This window comes from Ruditapes philippinarum, unplaced genomic scaffold (assembly GCF_026571515.1).
Source record: "Ruditapes philippinarum isolate M1 unplaced genomic scaffold, ASM2657151v2 ctg1985_1_1_1_1, whole genome shotgun sequence".
Taxonomy (NCBI): Eukaryota; Metazoa; Mollusca; class Bivalvia; order Venerida; family Veneridae; genus Ruditapes; species Ruditapes philippinarum.
Genome location: NW_026854976.1, coordinates 27,674 through 48,166, shown reverse-complemented (window position 1 = coordinate 48,166; position 20,493 = coordinate 27,674). Strand labels below are relative to the sequence as shown.

Genomic DNA, 20,493 nt, shown 5'->3' with positions numbered 1-20,493 from the left:
CAATAAGTGTTAAGTTTCTTACTCAAGGAAACAATGGCTTGTCCGACAGAGTTTGAACCCATGCGGTCAGCAATCATAAGATTACTTGTCTGATATATGTATTAACAACTCGGCTACTTAAATATTCTTCAGACCAAAATGAAAATATTTTTCAAACTTGAAAAAGATAAGGGCAGTACATGAATTTGTAGATTATTTTCATTACAAACTTCTAATAATGTGATTAATAATGTTGTTATAGAAATTTTACATACCTCCTTCATAGCGTTTGATATTCATATTGATTCTCTTGGCTTTTGTAAGCATAACAATTTGTTTTTCCGACAGCTCCCGGACACTCACACCATCAACCTATATGAACAAACATTGTATAGTAGTACTTAATTCTATAACTCAATGACCTGTCAAATTTTTTCAAGGTTAACTCTGTGTGCATATTGTGCTTCCTGCAGATACCATGTCCCAATCGGTATCAAAGTAATACAAACAAAGTGGTATTTGCATATAAAGCACCACTCCTAAACAATTGGCAGATTAACCTAAATCTTATTGTCTTTGATCATAATGACAGAAACATGTACTTTTAAGTAAAGATCCAGCAATACCACAATATAATAAGTCAATGAAAATAAGTCTTTTTTCATTCTTAAAACTTTATGGAAATACATGTAGTAAGTACCTTGGTACGGGAGGGCACCACCCCATGTTTATGTTTTATAATAGATTACAAGAAGTGAATCTATGAGAGTAACAAAACATCTTGGTAACAAGAGCCATGTCAACATGGCCATCCCCCGCCGAATGTGTTTGCTCATTGGAAGAATGTATATGTAGTAGAACAGAATAATTTCATTTAAAGAGGTCTTTTGGTAATGAAAACTGATGGCTATAGTGATTACAGATTTGAAACCTATGTGAATACTGATGGCTGAAAATAACAAAGGGCAATAACTTAAAAATAATGCAGGGTAGGTTATCATTCTTGTGTGCTGCATCCCTCCTCAGTAAAATCTATCCACCTATGAAGTTTCAAGTTGATACCTCAAACACTTTTTGAGAAAAAAATTGAATTGAAATATCAAGTATGAAAAATAACAAAGGGCAATAAATCAAAAATTATGAAAGGTAGAGTCATCATTCTTGTGCAGTGCACACCTCCTGAGTGAGATCTATGCACCTATGAAGTTTCATTTTGATATCTCAAAGGCTTTTTGTGTTATGCTCTGGACAAAAATTAATTTTGAAAAATAACAAAGGGCAATAACTCAAAAATAATGCAGGGTAGAGTTATCATTCTTAAGCACTGCACTCCTCCTCAATGAGATCCATCCACCTTTGAAGTTTCAAGTTGATACCTCAAATACTTTTTGAGATAAGCTCTGGACAAAATAGGATGAAAAAAAACAAAGGGCAATAACTCAAAAATTGTATAGGGAAGAGTTATCATTCTTGCGCACAACATTCCTCCTCAATAAGATCTATCCACCTATGACATTTCATGTTGATATCTCAAACACTTTTTGAGTTATGCTCCACTCAGGTGAAAAATTAGGTATGAAAAATAACAAAGGGCAATTACTCAAAAATTATGAAAGGTAGAGTTATCATTCATGTGCACTGCACACCTCCTGAGTGAGATCTATGCACCTATGAAGTTTCATGTTAATATCTCATAGGCTTTTGGAGTTATGCTCTGGACAAAAATCAATTTTGAAAAATAACAAAGGGCAATAACTCAAAAATCATGCAAGGTAGAGTTATCATTCTTGTGCACTGCACTCCTCCTCAATGAGGTCTATCCACCTATGAAGTTTCAAGTTGATAACTCAAATACTTTTAGAGATATGCTCCGGACAAAAATGTCGGACGGAAGGACGGACGGAAGGACGGAGACTATTTCTATATCCTCCGCCGAAAATTTTCGGCGGGGGATAATAACCGACAAATAGTTCATATCATGGTGATTTACACTTTAACCTTTATTCTGTTGCAGACCACAGACCCTCCCCATACTACCAGTGCAGACCAAGATCAGCCTGAACTATTTACTATTTGGTTAGCGCTTTATTTTTTGAAAAAATTTCTGTTTGCGATATGATAAATGGTTTTGTCCAGATTGAAAGACGAACAAGTCTGTTTATAAATTTCTTTAATGTAGTAATGGTTAAAGACTTTCTATTCTGATGATGAAGTAACATTTTATTATTAACATCTATGTTTGTCTACAACAGCAGACATAAAATAATTTCTTCAATACATGTTATCCAAAACTTGTCAAATGTGTATTTTTCCTAGCTAATTTGTAGGTACAAACAAACTTTACTGTTAGAGCTTAACCGTGCACTACCCCTCACAATAGATTAGTCAACCTCTTGCGTTTATTTTCGAAGCTGTAACTGTAAAGTTTGTTCGACTACCCACTGATTAGCTGGGAAAAAAAACAGAGTTAGTCTATTCAACCAAACATTTAAAAGAAATGGTACTTTGGTACATACCTTATATATCAGATCATGTACTTGTAAACCAGCTTTCTCTGCTGAAGAATTAAGTTCCACACTCTGTACAAGCAAGTCACTTGATGGTAGTCTATAAATAGTAAAGATAACATTGTATTTATTCTCATAATACTGTAATATGCTTAACAACTGAATCTACTCATGCAGCCAGTGCAGATCATGAGTTGCTAGCTCATCTGTGCCATCTAATCATGGTCTGCCCTGTTTGATATTCAGTCAAGTCTAATTTTGAAGTTTTTCCTAAAAATGATGGAATGGTTTTGTCCAGATTGAAAGATGGACAAGTCAGTGTAAGACATTAAAGTCAGTGTAAGACATTAAGCAAAGGTTTAACATGGATATTCACTAGAATGCTTGAACAAGTAAAATGACAATGTATTATCTTCTGTAAAAACAAAGAAAAAATATTGTTACATTTTTCTTTTCTTTAAGTCTTTCTATTAAAGAGACATTTGATTAACTCATAACCTACAACCATGATATCTTATAAGTGAACAAGCTTCACACCGACCTTTGAGTTATACAGCCAAGTCTTCCGGTATTTGAGGGATACACAACAATTTCAAGATCCTTTATGGGTTTCCTTGAGACAGCTCTGTCAACATCATCTGTAACAACCAATGAAAACTCTTGTAATCAAAGGTACTCTTTATGAAGGAGGTTGAAAATGATATACATGTATGTATAAAGTTTATTGGTCAAGTGGTTACACTGTCTGACAACAAATCCAGGGATCCCCAGTTTTATTCCTGTTAAAAAAGACTGAGGTCCTGTGTAATGGCAGTTTATATATTGCATGTTTAAGAACCAGTTGTCTTTTTTAACCTTTACTCTGGCTAGGTAAGAAATTCAGCAGGTTAAATGTTAAGGAATGCAGCTATTTCTTTATTTGTTGTACTATTCCCTGATAATAAAAATTGCTATAAGTTTTTTGGAATGATCAAGTTTCCCCTCTTATACTGTATCAATTATTGGATGGGCCATGTTTTCTTAAGGTTTGACATAAAAAATGTCTGAAAAATGGGCCAAACTTTTACACCAATTAAATTTGGCTAAATATGTCAACTATTAAAGAGCTTATAATGGGTTTTACTCTATTTAAAATTTAAAAGACCGTAACAATACAAATTGTGGTGATTTCAACAATCTATAAAATTACACATGAATCCTCATATTTCATTAATGTTTTCTTAAAATTCTGAGTTAAATATTGACTTTAGGTCAAATTTTTTCCCCAATTAACAACATTCACCCCACTTATCTCAAGTAAGTTGACATTTCCATTCAAGTTATGGAGGCTCGGTCATCGTAAAAAATCTTGTCTGTCATTTTCGTTTGTTTGCTCAATAAGGTCATCAAATAAGACAAGACCAGATAATTACATTAGCACATCTTAAATATTAATCTTTTTATTAAATATCTATCTTAATTTAGTAAAACTAATGAGGTGAAAAAAAATTTAGTCCATAAACGGTTATTCATCTTTTATACTTGATCAAGGTTACAATTTATTACATGGGATCAAAGGAATTTTTGTGCAAAAATTACACAATGGCATTTAATAACAATGAAATTACTTTCACATTTTCAGAATTCTTCATTTTTGGAACAATTAACTTTTATTTATTTTTCAAATATTGTACCTGTTATACCAATACAATGCCTGTTTTAAAGATTTGTATGAAAATATATTAGTTACTAAATTAAATTGCACAACCAGTAGACCTAGAATATGACTCCTGACTTCATAGTCAAATAGACGTTACAACTTCAAGACTTGCAAACCCAGAATCCCCCCAACCCCAACCTTTTCCAACACATTCACATACAACCCCCCCCCCCCACAAAAAAATAAAACAAATAAAAAAATTTAACAATGCATGTAACAGACATATGTCTTGTGTGCTTATTACATTACATATACAGATGTTAACTAAATACAAAATAACATCACAGCTTATTTACATACAGTTAGTCACTACATTGACAGTTAGGGGAGATGACTCTTAAATGTGGTTCACCATACTGGTAATACTGTTGTTGTTTTTTTGCCATTTCATAAAATACTGTATGGTTTACTTTTACATACTTTACTAAAGTTTTGCCCTTTCACTATATATCATTCTGTATGGTTTACTTTAGCAGACTCTACAGAGTTATTGCCCTTTCATAATATACAGTATGGTTTACTTATACATACTTTATAGAGTTATTGCCCTTTCACAATATACAGTATGGTTTACTTATATTATACTTTACAGAGTTATTGCCCTTTCACAATATACAGTATGGTTTACTTATATATATACTTTACAGAGTTATTGCCCTTTCACAATATACAGTATGGCTTATTTATACATACTTTACAGAGTTATTGCCCTTTCACAATATACAGTCATACTTTACAGAGTTATTGCCCTTTCACAATATACAGTATGGCTTATTTATACATACTTTACAGAGTTATTGCCCTTTCACAATATACAGTATGGCTTATTTATACATACTTTACAGAGTTATTGCCCTTTCACAATATACAGTATGGCTTACTTATATATACTTTTCAGAGTTATTGCCCTTTCACAATGTACTGTACGGCTTACTAATACATACTTTACAGAGTTATTGCTCTTTTAAACTAAATGTCCATTTCATAAAAAACTAAATAGTAAAACTTGACTCACAGTTTCTTTAGTTATGCATGGATATCAAAATTCTACTCGAAATTTAATGAATTTTATTTAAAGATAATAAATTAAGTAAACCTGTATCTTCTTCATTTTCATTGGGTCTTTCAATGAGGATAATGAGGTTCCATGCATTCCTCATAATCATGACAGCTTCTGCGTGGGTTATGTTGTGAAAATTGTGCCCATTCACTTCCAATATCTTATCACCCACTTGCAAACCCTAAAATCAACAAGAAAATAATTTCACTCTATATATTATTTGTCATTTACTTTAAATTTAATTATTCAATATGATATTTTATATTAAATCAACAAAAAACTTATTCTTGCTAATTATATATTTGCTTTATTACTAGTATATAGTCTCTTGAGGTAACATAAAATACTTTTACACTGAGTTTTATTGATATTTTATGCACTCATTCGGTCCCTTAAATCAACAAAACCATGATCTTGCTAATTACATGTATAAATTTGTTATATTGATTTAATATAAAGTTAGATTACAATACAAAATACTGTAAGTTCACTTACATCAATAAAAGAAACTGTTATGTGTCATGTGCACCCTAATTATGATAATTGTTATATATAATAAATTCCAAAGTCGAAATCTCATTACAAAATATTGGTTATATCTAATATTCTCTACTATAAAATCAATATATGACAGTTGAGTATAATTATATTCATGATATAAAACAATGATTTCTCCACTTCACTCCTGAAAATGTGGTAGAAGAGTTGTTTAGCTCATGTGGAGAAGTGATATTGCCAATAAACCAGATATTCTATGTAAAGCAAAAAATGTGTTAAAGTGACATTAAGCCTATCCATGTGTAAATGGTAAGTGTAGAGGTAAAAGTCAAATAACTTTACATTTTGTCAAAATTGTGTTCATCTTTATATTTTACAATGCAAAAATAAGAAATAAACCATGTGCCCCACAGAAATTTCTATTAAATTAATAAGATTCAGAATGTACCAGTTACATAAGAAATAATTATAAAAAGAATGGGGCACTTTTTTTATAATTTTTTTAGTTTTTTTTTTTTCATCCACAACTTTTTTTCAATCATTTGCCACTCACCATAATAAAATTTAATCTTTTGAAATATATTTTCAGGTAAAAATGAGCATAATGTCACTTTAATGATATATATATTAATCATTTTTAACAATCGATTGCTTTACATCACTAGACGGGCATAAATTTCTAAAAAAAAAAAAAAAAAAGAAGAAAGAAACAGGGAAACAAACTTTTGAGATTTTATCATCATTATATTAATCTGTGGTAATTTTAAATTATCGACCTAACTCGCAGCATGACAAACCACAAAGAGGCATGGCAGTTGCTATGTACATGTATGGTATAAATACACATCAACAAATACAACAGAATATGTGATGCTTGGAACTAATGATGCCATTTGTTATTCATATAATAATCATTATACACTCAACAGTTTATTAACACTACTAATAATTTCATTTCTACATTCTTGTCCATGGCAAAAATTAAGTGTGGTAATGTTGAAAGGATATATGAGCTGCTTCACGACAAAACCAACATAATGGGTTTGCGACCAGCATAAATCAAAACCAGTCTGCGCATCCACGCAGTCTGATCAGGATCCATGCTGTTCGCTATCAGCTTCTCTACTTGTTAAAGGGTTTGTAAGCGAACAGCATGGATCCTGATCAGACTGCGCGGATGCGCAGGCTGGTCTGGATCCATGCTGGTGGCAAATGCACTATGTTGGTTTTGTCGTGACGCGGCTCATATAATCTAAGACATCTATTCTATAGAATTATTTAAGGGAGCTCAACTGAGGTCTATGAGGCCAAAAACATAAAATTTGAAAATGCTTACATTTAAACACTTTTCGATTTTATGTCATTTTGCACAATAAAATGATCATTCTGAAAATCGAAACAAAGTTAGAGAAAGATCTAAAATTGTGCACACAAGTTATTGGTATATATCTAAATCATCTGGTGTAAAAATCTCAAGTAAATATTTCCAGTAAACAACTTAGTGGAGTCCCTTTAACAGAAAGTCGGCTGACATTACCTGTGAGGCTGCTGGCCCTTCCTCTTCTACCACATTGATGACCAGTTCCGTACCATACTCCTTCCCTCCTGTTATACCAAGCCCTAAACTCCCGTCCTCATGACGATTCAAAAACACTTTATGAACATTCTTCTTCCCTTCTAAGTGAATGGGAGTTGCTCGACCATTACCCTGATTGTCCTTCAAAGCCTCTATTTCATCAAAATCATCATCATCACTATCACTTCCATTGCTGTAAACACCACTCGTAATGCTGGTCCCTGGCAAGGAACGTAACTCATATGTCTGTTTTTGATTATTGTATTTCATCATCAGTTTTTTCTCACTTCCTCTCGAAACAACTTTAATTTTTCCCGAATTATCTTGAGCAATGATATGTGGCATTTCATTTGCGTTACCACTAGTGATTATTTTTAGATATGAGTCATAATTTGGAAATTGTAATGAACATAATCTATGGAAATCGTCTTGTAAGTTTGAAGGCATTCGCATGCTTAATTCTACCAAAAGGAGAATTTTTGGAGTTGTGTTTATCACCTGTCTAAGTTGTTGGCACAATGCGGGGACAGAATGCGAGACACGAAAATGATGTAAAGCTTGCTTAAATATAAGGCACTCTTCATCCGTGAGCAATTCTTGAGCTAAGTTTTTTAATATTGCTTCACTTCGTTTTGAGTCAACCATCTTAGATTGTTTCTGTTTCTGTAAACTGCGTTGTCTGTAGGCACGCTGTAGGGGCTTCCACGTCCAGTGACGATCACCTGGGTAAAACTCAACCTGAAAATAGTTGCAATACATTATTTAAATCCTACTGAATAACAAACAAACAAAAATTCACATCCTTTGCTAGATATAAAGAATCAAGTCATGGAGTTAATTAAATTTCCTTTGTGTTTATTAGGATTTAACAATAAACTCTCCTAATGAGGAGGTAGGAAACAAAGAGGAGCTGTCTCACAATCTGTTACCACAGTATGACCATTGATTTCATTGACAGATTGTCTCAGAAAATCAATATTCCAACAAGCATCTAAAAATCCACTTGTAATAAAAAAACTTCCAATCAACCTTTATGCACAGTAAAACACTCTAAATATTGTGATTTCACAAATTTTCAGGAAGTATTGATATGACTCAAGCAGAAATTTGCAAATTTATGAAACGCAATTTATCTAATATTCTTTTTTGTGTATAAATAAAATGATATTTAATATGTTCCGTAAATTATGAATGCGTACAATGGTACATTTTTTTTGTCTCTACAATGTATTTGAAACACCCAGTTTGGAGTAAAGATGATAATAAATGATCTTGATGATTAATTAAAATAAAAAAAGGGTGTCATAAAACAAGTTTTTTTTAAATATCACAGTACCTATATATATGTATAAAATCCATAACACTTCTAAATTTTTACAGTAATAAAGCTTAATAACTTGCTGGGAAAAAATTGGGACTTCGTAACAAAGTAAGTTCACAAAAAAAAACATTTTTCTGTATAAATCTCATCTTCATGAATTAACTTTTATCCTCAACATAATTTCATGCAAAAGTAACACATTTTCTTTTTTACTTTATAGATAAACCAAATTATACATTTTCAAACTTATAGCAAAGTCTGTCACTTATATTTATCTCTATTTTGTCCGCAAATGTTTTGCTTCAGCACACATGTAACAGTCACACTTCCTATTATCTAACATAATTAATTGCAAACTGAAGTTGATATCAACTTCACTATAGATACCTAAATTGCCTCATCCATAATTCAGTTATCACTGACGATCACATAAAGATTATCTAACAAGCAATTTCAAAATCTACTTGAAACATGATGGATGATTTATCGAATATAAAGCGCACATTTCAAATTGCAAAATCACAGTCAAAGTAAAATAATTAAACATGCCCTGAAATCAGCATCGTTTTAATGGCTGAATACAGCAACCACAAGCATTGTGATTCAATGCCAGCTAGGACATTAAAATGTCATGCTGTTTAAGATTTTGTTAAAGATTTTTAAGTGAGACTAATGTTGAATTAAACAGACAATTGAGCCCCACATGGACTTTAGAGAGCAAAGTGCATTAGTCAACTTTGAAAAAAGTGTGATTAAATCATCAGAATAGAATAGAAAGGTTCTGTAACCTACATTAATTTACATAATTTATTCATAGAGGGGCTGCCCCCAATTGTGAACTGATTCTTTAGATTTTATCATTTATGTACCCAGTATTAAAGGGGTTTATGCATCCTTTTTTTGTGCATTAACATGTGCAAAAATATGGGCCCACATTTAAACCTCAAGCCCGCAGGGTGAGTGATTTACTCAAGTGTGAGTGCTCTTGCAGATTTTAATGCACAAAAAAGGTGCATTAGTGCTATTTCTTGTCAAATATATTGTAAAATCTAACGAAAAATATTTTAAAAAAAATATAAATATTAATTTTTATGTGTATTGTGGTCATGTCAATTTAATTCACATTCTCACAATGTTTTTGAAATAACAAACATCAATTTTCTGATACACCCTTTGATTTTCTTTGCAATTATGTTTTTAAATAATTAAATGTAAAAAATAGGTATTAAGTTAAATTAGAATTACATTTTTTTTCTTTGATAGATTGGTTTTCCTTCTAATGCATGACTGGATATGTACATAAAATATTTACAATTTAACACAACGCCCACCAAAAACATAACTTTATAAAAGCACTCACTTGAAACAATTCTAATTTAAGTTTTGTATTCCCCTAAGAGTCAAGATTTATATTTACCTAATCCATTGATGGCAATTCAGTTTACCCATATATTTTACAACAAAATATTTACATGTCAGTCTTCAAAGGTAAAAATTAAACCCCCTCACCCTCCTGAAATAGTGTAATGTACTTGCCCTGCATTGAATTTGGAACAGTCCATTGTGTCTTTAAGGGATATCATTATCAAAATAAATCAAATAAATCAAATAGTCCCTTATTTTTCATTTCAAGAGCTTACACCCAACTGCAACATTTTTGTATCTTTATTTTGAAACTTTACCTTTACTGGAGAGGAATTAATATAAGTATTGTTTTACAAATGTTTTCCCAATCCAGTCCGAATTTCTTTGTTTGTGAAATGTTTGTAAATGTTGTTTATGTACAATTTATTGAAATAAATGATGCACAGATATTCAGGCTGGCAAGTGGCTCTACATTGGTGACTTAATCTTTGATAATGACTTGCCAAGGTAGACAAATAAGTATTAATTATTTCTAGTTCTGATAAAATAATGTTTTCCGAAATACAACTTCCCCTAAAAACTTCTTTAGTACTGAACAATAATGCTATTTTTGTCAATCTTTATACTGTGCTTTCTTTTCTTACAACATATTGTACACTTACCAAGCTGGAACTGTACATCCTTGCAGTCTGACCAGGTTCTATACAGTTCACAAATCAAATTCAAATTTTCATCTTGATATCACAAAAATTGATAATGACAGTTCCAAAAATGGAAGCTGGACAAGTCCATTTAAGATATTTTAGCAGGTGAAAGGTAATTACAGTTGGTGAAAGGATGAAATACAAAGTTCCCGAATATATCATTAATAGTAAACTTTATACTGCCTTTTTATTACAGTGCATGCCAGGATCAATGATTATTGAAAAATTTATGGTACATTCCGACATATGTGTGCCTGATACCATCTCTTCATAGATCATGGTACAAATATAAAACCACATCTGCCACCTGCGTCCTATGGTCATTCTCTTTGTCCTTGTACAGGATTGACCAACTAATATTTGAACAAATCACTGAAATGGTTGGTAAGGCTTAGGTCAAGAAAAAGAACATGCACAAAATTTTACAACATCAATGTATTTATATAAATTGCGCGTATTTTGCCACTAAGATTGAATTATCCTTTTCAATAAGATTTTGTTACTGACCGATTTGACTGTAAATATATACATAATATCAAGTTCCTTGAGTATTTCGCAAATGATTATTAACTCATTTTCAAGTCATACTAATAAATCTAATGACTGAGTTATATTATTCCACTGTTGAATAAATACTTTGAATAACATAGCCTTGAATACCTATAAATAAGGTTCAAATTACATTGATTTTATTCAGCTATTATAAATTTGAAATACAAGAGGCTTGTGCAGTCTGCACTCTTTTGAAAATTAATAGTATTTAACAAAATCTGTTTAAATAACAGATATAAATAACACATCGATTATTTCACCAATTATCATTTACATGTAATTGTTGAATTTCCATTCTTGTGTACTGACTTAATGAAGTATTGAGTGAAAACTTCCAAACAATAAATTCTAAGTGTAAAATAACTCCACCTCAAATGACTAAGATTGAAATTACGCCTGACAGAAAAATCAAAGTTCTGAATTCCGCCCCATTCTATCTCAAGAAAATTCCATCCAAGATAAAATGTACAAGTACAAAATTTCGCCCATAATAAAATTCCGCCCTGAATGGTTCTTGTTTTATGCCCAGAAATGTTTAAGAAATATTTTCCGTGTGGGGCGGACTGATACAGAATTTGCTTTTCCGTGCTTTGTCTGCCCAGAAAGCAATTATTCCATCCCAATTCCGTGCCATTTACGCCTAGAATCCGTGCCAAAATTTCATACAGGGAGGCTCTGTGACCTTGACCTTAACTTGAATGCATTACCTTGACCTTGAATGCATGCATGAAGAAAGTTAACATTTGTTTAAGATAATGATACAATTATCCTTTTTAAAAAAACAAAATGGCAAGGTAACAGTCTGTTCAATGCTTATGATGAATGCTATTTTAAGATAATGAAAAAAACAAGCTGAACAATTGGTGCATGTTTTCCATTGTTATAATTGTCTTCCAAAGCAATTACGTTACAATTGCAAATCTCATTAGGAGGAAATTTGTAACAACGGCAGCGCCCACGTGGCACATTGTTTTGTGATAATGAAATTTAAAGTATAAAACTTTGCACTGTGTATTTCATAAATTTTTGGACAAATTGAAGCAATTACGTCTGACAATCGTTGAAATGATTTGGTTCCAAACTATTATACTTGAAATATTTATTCTACATATATATAACTAATTATACACTAATTAGTTTTAAAATAAACTGTAGCACGCTGTACAAGTTAAATACAAGTTTATACATTTTGAAAAATTCCTTATATATTGGTGAATATATTTTGAAAAACAAGAAACTTAACAAATATTTACAATGAGAAAACAATGAAAAATCTTACTTTAATCATTAATTACCTTTAAACCTACAGTAATTCAAACATTTTTTCTTCTAAATCTATCTTGGAAAAAAAATGCCAAAGACTATGTAATAAAAGAAATTAAATTTCTGCACAGTTTATATTCATAGATTTTCCATCTATTAATGTGCATTCTATAATGGGCATAAAAATGATAATTTTATAAATTCCATTCAAAGATCTTCACTTCCTGAAAGAGTATCCAAATTATAGTCTTGGTTTTAAATCTTAACCCAAATTAATATTAAAAAAAAAATTCCACATACCAGTAACTTGGCTAAAATGAGTTCTTTCTTCCTAACAAGCCAGTTTTTAAATGTAAGTTTGAACTTAAGTCAAGTTTATCCTAATATTTTTTTTTTCATTTTGTTAAGAAGAGACTTCTTCAGTTAACATATAATTGAAAAAAAAAATGTAAAAAAAAATTTAGGAATAAAAAAATGAAATAACTGAACAATTAAATTGATATATACTGTCTGAAAATTAAAATAAAATAACATTGATATTTTATACCTCATAAGGTTCTGCTGATTCAAAATTAGAAGTAAGTTGAATCTAATAATAATTTTTTTTCATTCTGTTAACTCAAAAACCTTGCCAGGCCAGGTTTCTTCAGTTGAAAAAAAAAAAAAAAAGAAAAAGAAAAAGAAAAAAAAAAAGAAGAAAAAGAAAATAAGTGAATGTCTATATTAATATATACCTTACTGTCTGCAAAAAACTAATTAAAGTAAAAAAAAATCATGATTTAATTTGTGTACCTCATGAGGTTCTGCCTGTCCCGAGCTGAAACACATTTTACAAAGCATCCTGTATGAGCTAGCCGTACAGTATTACAAAACGTAAAAGTCAGATTTTATATATCCATATTAATGCTCACAATGTTGTATGACAAAGACTTGCTTCTCTTGTTACAATGACTTTAAAATCAAGTAAAATATCAAAAATTGCCCTCAGTTTACACAGCACGGACAAGTTACATCAAGTACAATATCGTATTGACATTTTGCAAACTATTCTCAATATTTAAAACGAAAAAAAAAAAACGCCACTAAACAATACGCAGCATACAGACGGTTGGCTATTTATTTATCTGATATTATCATATAGCAATACAGTTGGGTTGGTTTAACTGTCAGTCCCCGGGACAATTAAACCTCAAGTGAACAAAGTTATTAGAAAAATAAATAACGAAACTCAAAAACTTGATCATCTGGAAAAATCGGCCAAACAATCAATTTTCCGAAGAAGCAAAATACTGACTTTATTTATTATTCACGAGACGGGATATTGTCCTGTAGAGCTTTTAAAGTCATTGTATGGCCTGTATCAAAAGAGTGAATGTTACGTTAAATTCAATAAATTGTGTGATGTAAAATTCTATGTTGCTTCACATTATAAGCAAAATTGTTTCGCTGCATTTCTATTTATGCAAATTAACATATAAATTAATTCCAAGACCTATTAAAATTTGTATTTGTTCCTAAAAACACTAATTTTCTATAAATAAAATGTTTGATATATGTTTAAATTTAATCATATTTCCGTTCCTTAGCTAATGTAGTTCTGATTGTGATTATTTCAATTTTTAATCATGTTAATCAATTGATCAAACAAATTTTGTGCTGCAAGGAAAATATGTAAAAATATCAAAGTTTTCTTTTGTTACCACAGGCATTCGGAACATTTGCCATGCCAATAATGGTCAAATTATCATAAAATAATCACCCCTTGATCACCAAGAACAAAATTACTATCCAGCACCCGTTTACTATATAAAATATATTTTTATGATAATTTGACCATTTTTGGCAAATGTGCCGGTAACAAAAGTTAAAAGTGCTGGAGCAGTAAGTGATTAACCTTTGTCACCAGTATACATGTACCGTAAAAGTGGATATTTCCATGTGTCGAAAAGTTAGCGAACTTAATATTCCAGACATTTTCAGTGAGGAAATATTAGCGAATCATGCAAGGGTAGAATTTAATGACATGTTGTTTGATATTTAGGTTCCACGAAATGTTAGCCATTTTTGTCAATTTGGAAATTCACTTACATTTACGTGCCACTAACTTAACCACTTATACAGTTAAAATACCAGGCAGTGATATCCTAGCTCCCATGTCTGCATTTTTATGTTCATATATTGTATCAGGGTCTTTATATTGATTGGTTAAGCAATTTTCTTTGTTTTAGAAAAAACTTTTGTTAAAATTAGCAGTGATAAATATCGCAGTACAACCCTTATACTTAAAAATTAGAAATTCATTATTTGAGCTGCGTCACGACAAAACCAACATAGTGCGTTTGCAACCAGCATGGATCCAGACCAGCCTGCGCATCCGCACAGTCTGATCAGGATCCATGCTGTTCGCTTACCATCTCTATTACAAGTGGAGAAACTGACAGAACAGCATGGATCCTGATCAGACTGCGAGGATGTGCAGGCTGGTCTGTATCGATGCTGGTCGTACACCCACTATGTTGGTTTTGTCGTGACGCAGCTCATTTGAATATCATAAACATCATTTTACTGTCTGCACAATCAAAATATTAAGCAATCTAATAACTTATATCCTCACTTAAGATAACTGATAAGCATTATGAAATCAAATATAAACATCAATTATGCCTCCACACAATGTTTAGATATATATATTAACATAAAACAATATAAACATGAATTGAAATTGCTATCACAAGCAAAAATGCACTGAATTACTTTATTGAAACATATACAATCAAAACTTAACTAAAAATACTTGTTTGTCATTGCTGAAATTTCACGTGTTTTGACGCCCAGTAATAAAATTTATAGCTAACTTTGAAAATACCTGGTTCCTCCACCTTACAGATTTTGTTGTTGATCCCCGTCTTGTTCTAACATATCCCGAAACTAAAAGTTTTCTTGACACTGTGACAGTGTTTCTCGGAGGACTTTTCTGACACATTTTAAAGTTTATATGTTTATATAACTCAAAATAACAACAAATGTCACATCAAAATGAAGTTTCCAACATTAATATTTTAACACACACTTCTGTTTTTCCTTAACCTTAAGATATCCAAAATTTAAATTTCATGGTTAATATAACTACAAAAAAAAATGAAATTGAAATTGTGCAATGTGGAGCAGAACATAATTATGCTTGTTTTTTTACTTTCAGTAAATGTATATATCTGATGAATGAACAACAACAACAACAACAATCATGTGACACTTGGTTATTATAAGATATTACATGAAAAAAATGTGGCAAAATATAATAAGAAATGATAAAATGTGACATTTTTCATGTCATGTCAAAAAGAAAAAAAAGAGGTGACAATAATTATTGACAGGAAGTAATGCCACCTGAGGGGAAGCAGACGACAAGGTGATACATGTATAATGGATTAGCAATATCAAACATTCATTATCATCAGATAAATATCATATCTTTAACACAAGTGTGATAAATTATATATTATATCTTTTTAAAGATTGTTAATATATGACTGCCTGTATTGACAAACTTGTTTATTTGAAACGTTTGCACATTATTGTGCCCCTATTTTAATTTTTTTTTTCATATTCTTAAAAAATGTTCTCAATGTTCTTTCAATTTTTTTCCCCATAAATCAGAATATATCTCCTTTATTTCCTTTATACTTTCCAAATTTAAAGTTCTTTCTTCCTAACAAGTTTTCAAATATTATACTTAATTACAATTATCTCCCCTTTTTTAATTAACACACTAGTGCTCTGTAATTACTTCCCTAGATTACCAGTTACCAGTTTAAGTGGATGTCAATCAACCACTGGTCATCATATATGTCTTATATTAATAGACTTCATCCTGCTTAATTTTTAAAAGGACTTGTCCATGTTCTATTTATTGAAATATCTATTATCAAATTGAAAAGAAGCCATCCAGTTAGTTCAATAAGTAGAGCATTGGATTATGAATCGGACAGCCGAGGTTCGATTCCCGGACAGCCCAGGTCACTTTCCTTGTGATTGATCATGAAATCCTTTCTAGCGTCATTCGCACTATACCTCTGCTCTGGCATGTACAGAAGTAATTAGTTCCTTGTGAAGGCAACAAGTACTGGTAAAATGTTTGACAGGCAAGATGCCGTGGCTGAACATTGCTCTGGTAAATTCAATGTGGCTTACTGCCATGATCTGGAGTGAAAACTACCAACACCACCAAATTAAAAATATAAAGTAAGTCAGTCAACAAAATAAACCCTGGTCTGATTGCACAGATGGGCAGGCTGACCTGGCTCTATACTGGTGGAAAACGCTGATCATTTTCAGTTCTAGCAGATTACTGGGTAAAAACTATAAAAGTCTTCAATCAGCAATCTTTTGCGATAGTATTGCTTTTAGATAATGAAATTCCTAATACAACAATTTTTAAGGTAAGATAATCATGAAAGAAAAATATAAAGGAACCTTTAATTTAATTTTATGAAATTATAAAAGGATTTTAATTACATTTCATTTAGCCTATTTCCTTCAGTACAAATACAAGATTTTGATTTTTCTCTTACCCTATGACAAAAGACTTCCGTTGGAAACAATCCTTAATTTCACATATGGCTGATTTAAAAGCCGAACACTTTAAAAGTTACCAAACATTCTTGATTAAAACCTTGACACAAAATAATGAGAATATAATCATGTTTAAATTATTCAGTTCTATTGTAAGATAAAGTAAATACCCTGTGTGAAAAGCAAACATTCTGAAATACGAGGGAAAAAGAATTATTGTCCGTGAAAACTGGATTGTCAATATTGTTGTTCATAAAAAGAATATCGTTCAAATATAATCTTCAAAATGTATGAATACAAATTCTTACTATGTAAGGTATACAAAATGGAGTGTACTGTACAATAGAACTGATCATTAAATTGCTGACACCACATTTATTTCTTTTGACCTATTCAGTTATAATTCAACTTTCTGAATCACATGTTGTAAATCTTTTTTTTTTCATGTAATGTTATATAATCTTGGTCAACATTTACATTTTAAATCATTTTGGAGTAAATTTGTTCTGTCTTTTCACCACCATATCTTTTAAAAATGCTATAATTATAAAGCATGCCACAATAAAACTTCAAAACGTGAAATCATGGCTGTAACAAAAAACAACAACAACAAAAAAAACAATTCTTAATGGCCCATTATGCCTCAGAAATGCATAATTTTATTTCTCAAAAGCTTTTTAATTTTCATGTACTTTTAAAGTATCCCAAAAGTTACTCGTACCATCTTTCCATTTGTTGCTTTTTGGCAGTTACTTTTAAGTGGAGCAAAGAAAATTAGTATTTTGTATGAAGGTCAAAGTACTACTTTGTTTACATTTTGCTACTTTTATGACAAATTATTGCATATTCAGCGAATTGTCTTCAGGTGATAAGGATCTAACATGCCCTAAACCATTATTTATAAAACTCATGTTTGTCTTTTCTAAAGAAGAAACAATTTAATCTTTTCTAAGGCATTATGTGCCTTTAAAAACAATTCTTCATATTTTTTTGTAAGCCCTTACTTTGTATGTATATTTTGCCAATCTGAAAGATGTAATGAGTATTATTATGAGTATATGGAAAACAAATTCAAGACTAACAAAACCTTATTATTTATAAGTCAAAAATATTTAACTTCGTGACCAGGTTCTGAGATAGCTTTGTTCCGGGTCAGAATATAACGCAATATTGAGAACAAAATAGTTGTTAATTTGCAAATGTAGGTTTTTCCTACCTTATACTGGAGTACCAACAAACTTTTACATGTTGCACTTATGACTATTCCCAAAAGAGTGATCAATGCCTAGCACTTATTATTGATATATATTTACCATTTTGTAACTTTGAAAGTATGCATTCTGCCGGATAAGATGGGAAAACCCATCATTTGCTGGGTTCCAAAGTATATTTCTTCAAACAATAACCTAAAAAAGTCTTTTCAGCACACAATTAATAAACACCTTGACTTTTTCATCTATATATTTTTTTAATTTTCTTAAATTGTAAAAGATGAAAATATACTTACTTTACAAATTACAATAATTAGTTAAATTAAATCCCAGTAATACCACACAATTAAAGTAGCACTGCATGAAAACAAGTCTAAATCATGAATTTATTGATACTGTTATATATCCAAATTTGAAGAAGGATCTTATTCAAAAATAGATCCATGAATACAATACCTCATACATTAAGGCATTTGAAAAAAATATTTGCACTAAACAGTAATAAAATGGGATAAAAACACTAAAAAGCTAAACAAAAACATGCTATTCATTTCAGTTTCACTACAAATAAAGACAAAAATGGAAACAGTGGACACCTGTGAAGTATACAATCCATTGATAGTTTCATTCTATAAATCCCCTAATCTGATTTTCCAGATGACCAATATATTACAGACATACTGTGGTACTTCAAGATGCAATCAAACACAACAAATTGTTTGTGACTGAAAAAGACAAGTGGTTAAGCCGGAGAGTAAAGTTTCAAAGCTTGGATTACACTTTGCGAGTCTATCTCAATGGTCCCTATTGAAAAACAAAAACATCTTAAGTCATTTGACATTTCCACAAATATGTCTAATCATATGATATTTTAAAAAGTCTCTTTTCTTTAAAAAAATAGGCTTTGTTTAGTTTGTACTAGACTATCAAAGTTTAAACACAAAAGCTGTTCAATTTAAAACACCTTTTACTTAATACCAAGAACGTTCCTCAATATTTGCAGGCCAGTATTTGTTTTGACTTTATATATAGTTCTTATTGAACTAAAGATGAGTGCTTAAATGCATGTTTCCTGTTTTTATTTCATAATTAAAAATAAAATAAACATTACATTATTTAGATAACACATTTACATCAAAGGCAATTTACAAACCAAATTTAAAGGATTGTTAAAACTTATCGTGCTTTAATTTGCCAGCACATATTTCATCAATTAAAAAAACAGCTGACAGTTAGCTAACAATTGGCAGTAGATTAACAACTGACAGTAGAGTAACAACTAACAGTAGATTAATAACTAACAGTAGATAAACTAACTAACAGTTGATATATGGTTCTCATTGAAAGAAAGAAGAGAGTTAAATTATATGTCTCTTGTTTTTATTTCATAATTAAAAAAAAAAGAAATGAACATTACATTACTGTATTGAGATAACACATTTAGATCAAAGGCAGTTTACAAACCAAATTTAAAGGATTGTAAAACTAATCATGCTTTAATTTGCCAGCACATATTTCATTAATTTAAATAAACCAAACAAGAAGCTTACAGTGGATAACAACTGACAGAAGATTAACAAATGACAGTAGAGTAACAACTGACAGTAAAGTAACAACTGACAGTAGAGTAACAACAGTTAACAAATGACAGTAGATTAACAAATGATAGTAGATTAACAACTGACAGTAGATTAACAACTAACAGTAGATTAACAACTGACAGAAGATTAACAAATGACAGTAGATTAACAACTGACAGTAGATTAACAACTAACAGTTAACAAATGACAGTAGATTAACAAATGATAGTAGATTAACAACTGACAGTAGAGTAACAACTAACAGTTAACAACTTTTAGTAGATTAAAACTTATAGTAGATTAAAACTTATAGTAGATTTACAAACTGACAGTAGATTAACAACTAACAGTAGATTAACAACTGACAGTAAGCAAAAAGTAAACAAAGAATTGACAAAAGAATATTTTGAAAGTACACAAACAATTGGCAATAACAAAACATCTGACAGAAAATGTCAGACATTTCTTTACAGAATCTGAGAAAATATTCGGAAATTCTTTTAATCCATGTGTTCAAAACTTCAACACTCCTTAAGCAGTTGGTAAACCTAAATCAAATTTATAAATAATTTTAATATTAGTTTAAGAGTATTTTTTCCATGGCAA

At 30.7% G+C, this 20,493-nt stretch overlaps 1 protein-coding gene across 10 annotated transcripts in view; it reads right to left on the bottom strand.

The window, feature by feature from the left end:
• LOC132741675 (uncharacterized) overlaps nucleotides 1-20,493 on the bottom strand; it is a 38,984-nt gene that overhangs the window by 5,342 nt on the left and 13,149 nt on the right. For 3 of the 10 annotated variants that reach the window (XM_060729896.1, XM_060729898.1, XM_060729904.1), the window contains 5 exons: nucleotides 7,281-8,057; nucleotides 5,282-5,426; nucleotides 3,028-3,124; nucleotides 2,496-2,586; nucleotides 255-351 (listed from right to left, as the gene is read on the bottom strand). In XM_060729896.1, coding sequence (XP_060585879.1) covers nucleotides 255-351; nucleotides 2,496-2,586; nucleotides 3,028-3,124; nucleotides 5,282-5,426; nucleotides 7,281-8,057 — 1,207 coding nt within the window. Of the gene's footprint in view, nucleotides 1-254; nucleotides 352-2,495; nucleotides 2,587-3,027; nucleotides 3,125-5,281; nucleotides 5,427-7,280; nucleotides 8,058-8,238; nucleotides 8,263-8,348; nucleotides 8,454-8,655; nucleotides 8,895-13,316; nucleotides 13,555-15,390; nucleotides 15,584-17,095; nucleotides 17,209-18,603; nucleotides 18,628-20,493 lie in introns of those variants that run through there. The other 7 variants (XM_060729902.1, XM_060729899.1, XM_060729895.1 and 4 more) reach the window with 7 other exon arrangements.